General features: G+C 37.8%; 1 protein-coding gene across 1 annotated transcript in view; it reads left to right on the forward strand.

Annotated features, from left to right (window-relative positions):
- LOC119586381 overlaps positions 1 to 646 on the forward strand; it is a gene marked incomplete at its 3' end in the record, with an annotated part of 8759 nt that overhangs the window by 5070 nt on the left and 3043 nt on the right. Inside the window, 1 exon segment of the mRNA XM_037935101.1 lies at positions 294 to 461. Within this exon segment, the coding sequence (XP_037791029.1) occupies positions 316 to 461 (146 nt within the window).

Raw genomic sequence — 646 nt, forward strand, 5'->3', positions numbered from 1 at the left:
AGATTAAGAAGCACCGTTCTATATGTTTTAACTAATGTATATGAGATTAATTTTATTGTATTACTGTTATTGTGTTGTTGTGTTATTAGTAGTAACAAAATCTGAATATTTCTGTTCCTAGGACTACAGCTCCTGTAATCCACAACCCCTATCAGCTGTGGTAGTTAGCCTCCTATTGATGATTTTTGCATTGTATAGTCCGACAAATATGGTTTATAAGGTATGGTTATATGGGTTATATAATCTGCAAGATATTTTGTGTAAATTACATAAGGTATTTTCATATATTACAGAGGACTAGTGATGTATTAGTTTATGATGCGACGCAGTGGGCCTGGTGGGGGAGGGGGAGGAGGGGGTTTCAGCAAGCCTCCTCCAGCCCCCCTCACACATGGAGGTAGCGGTCGGGTGCGGCTCCACACTCCTGAGGTCAATGGAACTCATGTGAAAGATCGATTTGGGTGTGTAACATGCAGTCTATGAAGTTCATTTTATAGGGATGTTGCAGAGATATTACTTATTGATCATGTTCTGTTGTGTGTGTATGTAATCTGAATATTGTGTTTTGAAAATAGATAATTGTCATAATATTTACATAGAAAACTAATTACTTTTAGGTGCACTTTCCTCCTGTCTCCTGTCCTTT

The sequence above is a fragment of the Penaeus monodon genome, chromosome 21, assembly GCF_015228065.2.
Source record: "Penaeus monodon isolate SGIC_2016 chromosome 21, NSTDA_Pmon_1, whole genome shotgun sequence".
NCBI lineage: Eukaryota > Metazoa > Arthropoda > Malacostraca > Decapoda > Penaeidae > Penaeus > Penaeus monodon.